Source organism: Corvus brachyrhynchos, unplaced genomic scaffold (genome assembly GCF_000691975.1).
Source record: "Corvus brachyrhynchos isolate BGI_N302 unplaced genomic scaffold, ASM69197v1 scaffold671, whole genome shotgun sequence".
NCBI lineage: Eukaryota > Metazoa > Chordata > Aves > Passeriformes > Corvidae > Corvus > Corvus brachyrhynchos.
Genome location: NW_008236441.1, coordinates 2,532,954 through 2,534,485, shown reverse-complemented (window position 1 = coordinate 2,534,485; position 1,532 = coordinate 2,532,954). Strand labels below are relative to the sequence as shown.

The 1,532-nt window shown below is 46.7% G+C and overlaps 1 protein-coding gene across 1 annotated transcript in view; it reads left to right on the top strand.

Moving 5' to 3' along the window:
* The first annotated feature begins 6 nt into the window (after nucleotides 1–6).
* LOC103624334 (ribulose-phosphate 3-epimerase) overlaps nucleotides 7–1,532 on the top strand; it is a 6,198-nt gene continuing 4,672 nt past the window's right edge. The window contains exons 1-3 of the mRNA XM_008643582.2: nucleotides 7–169; nucleotides 760–894; nucleotides 1,053–1,139. Of these exons, the coding sequence (XP_008641804.2) occupies nucleotides 32–169; nucleotides 760–894; nucleotides 1,053–1,139 (360 nt within the window). The 5' untranslated portion in view covers nucleotides 7–31. The remainder of the gene's footprint in view (nucleotides 170–759; nucleotides 895–1,052; nucleotides 1,140–1,532) is intronic.

The following is a 1,532-nucleotide window of genomic DNA, read 5'->3' as shown; positions in this document are numbered from 1 at the left end:
CCCACTGCCCGCTCGCTCTCCTCTTCCAGACATGCACATGATGGTGGCCACGCCAGAGCAGTGGGTGAAGCCCATGGCAGTCGCTGGAGCAAACCAGTACACTTTACATCTAGAAGCGATGGGCAATCCCAGGGCACTGATAAAGGACATTCGGGAGAATGGGATGAAGGTGAGGGGAGTACACACTGTGCCCTGCTTAACTAACAACTGCCTTGCTGGCAGGTTCTCTGTGGTGACCACTGACAGGACCCGAGGGAACGACCTGTAACTGTGTCAGGGGAGGTTTGGGCAAGATATAAGGAAAAGGTTCTTCCCCTAGAGGGTGGTTGGGCACTGGACAGGCTCCCCAGGGAATGGTCACGCCCCAAGGTTGCCAGAGCTCCAGGAACGTTTTGACACCGCTGTCACGTACAGGGTGGGATTGGTGGGATGTCTGTGCAAGGCTGGGAGTTGGCCTTGATGTGCCTTGCAGGTCCCTTCCAACTCAAGCTATTTTGATTCCACGATTTTATGAAAAACTCATTGTTTCCACTTCAGGTGGTCAGGGATTGGCACATGCAGCCCTAACACACTGTGCATGAAGTTAGTCTTCAATTTTAGTGAAGAAAATCTGGAATTTTTAAATAAAGAGGCCTGTTCTTCCTGCCATTACACAGACATGTAATTATTTTCTTAGGAATCCACACTGAGCTCAGGCCAGTCTTGCCCTGAGGTGCATGAATCCTAAGGTGCACTTGGATTTGGCTTCCCTTCCTGCAGGTTGGCTTGGCCATCAAGCCTGGCACTACAGTTGAACACTTGGCACCTTGGGCCAATCAGATAGACATGGCTTTGGTGATGACAGTAGAACCTGGGTTCGGAGGACAGAAATTTATGGAAGACATGATGCCAAAGGTAAACTATGTTTCTCTTTCATTATTTATTGAGCTAAAAGCTAATTAACAGTAGGGAGTATAGTGGTGAAGTAGATAAACCTTGTCTAGATCTGTAAGAAGCTGTAGGGTGGCAGCTCATGTGGATCTCAGTGCCTGCCTTTTTATCTGGTTCCTCAGGTTCAGTGGCTGAGGACACAGTTTCCCTCCTTGGATATAGAAGAGGATGGAGGAGTTGGGCCTGACACCATCCATAAGTGCGCAGAGGTAAGAGGTTGCAACAGAGCAGCATTCTCAGTCACTGTGCTGAGAGACTTATCAACACCCAGAAAATAAAGCTTAGGAGGAATTTCTAGTTTTCAGAGGAAACTGTAAAACACATTTAATATCAAAATCTGTTTGAGATCTAATCTTTTTTAATAGTGGCTATTGTAGCCTGCCCTAAGATAGAGAACTTTGTTTCTTTTATGTTGGTGTAAATAGAAGCAATGTGATGAAGAAATTACTTATTTGGGGAAGAGCTGTGTTTTCTGAACTTGACTTGGGATTGTAGTTAGAGGTGTGTCATGTGTGTCCCACTTGTTTGCACACCAGCCCAGAATTCACAACCACCTCCAGTGTTTTACAAGTAAGCTGTAGGCAGTGGATCTGTTCCGTTCT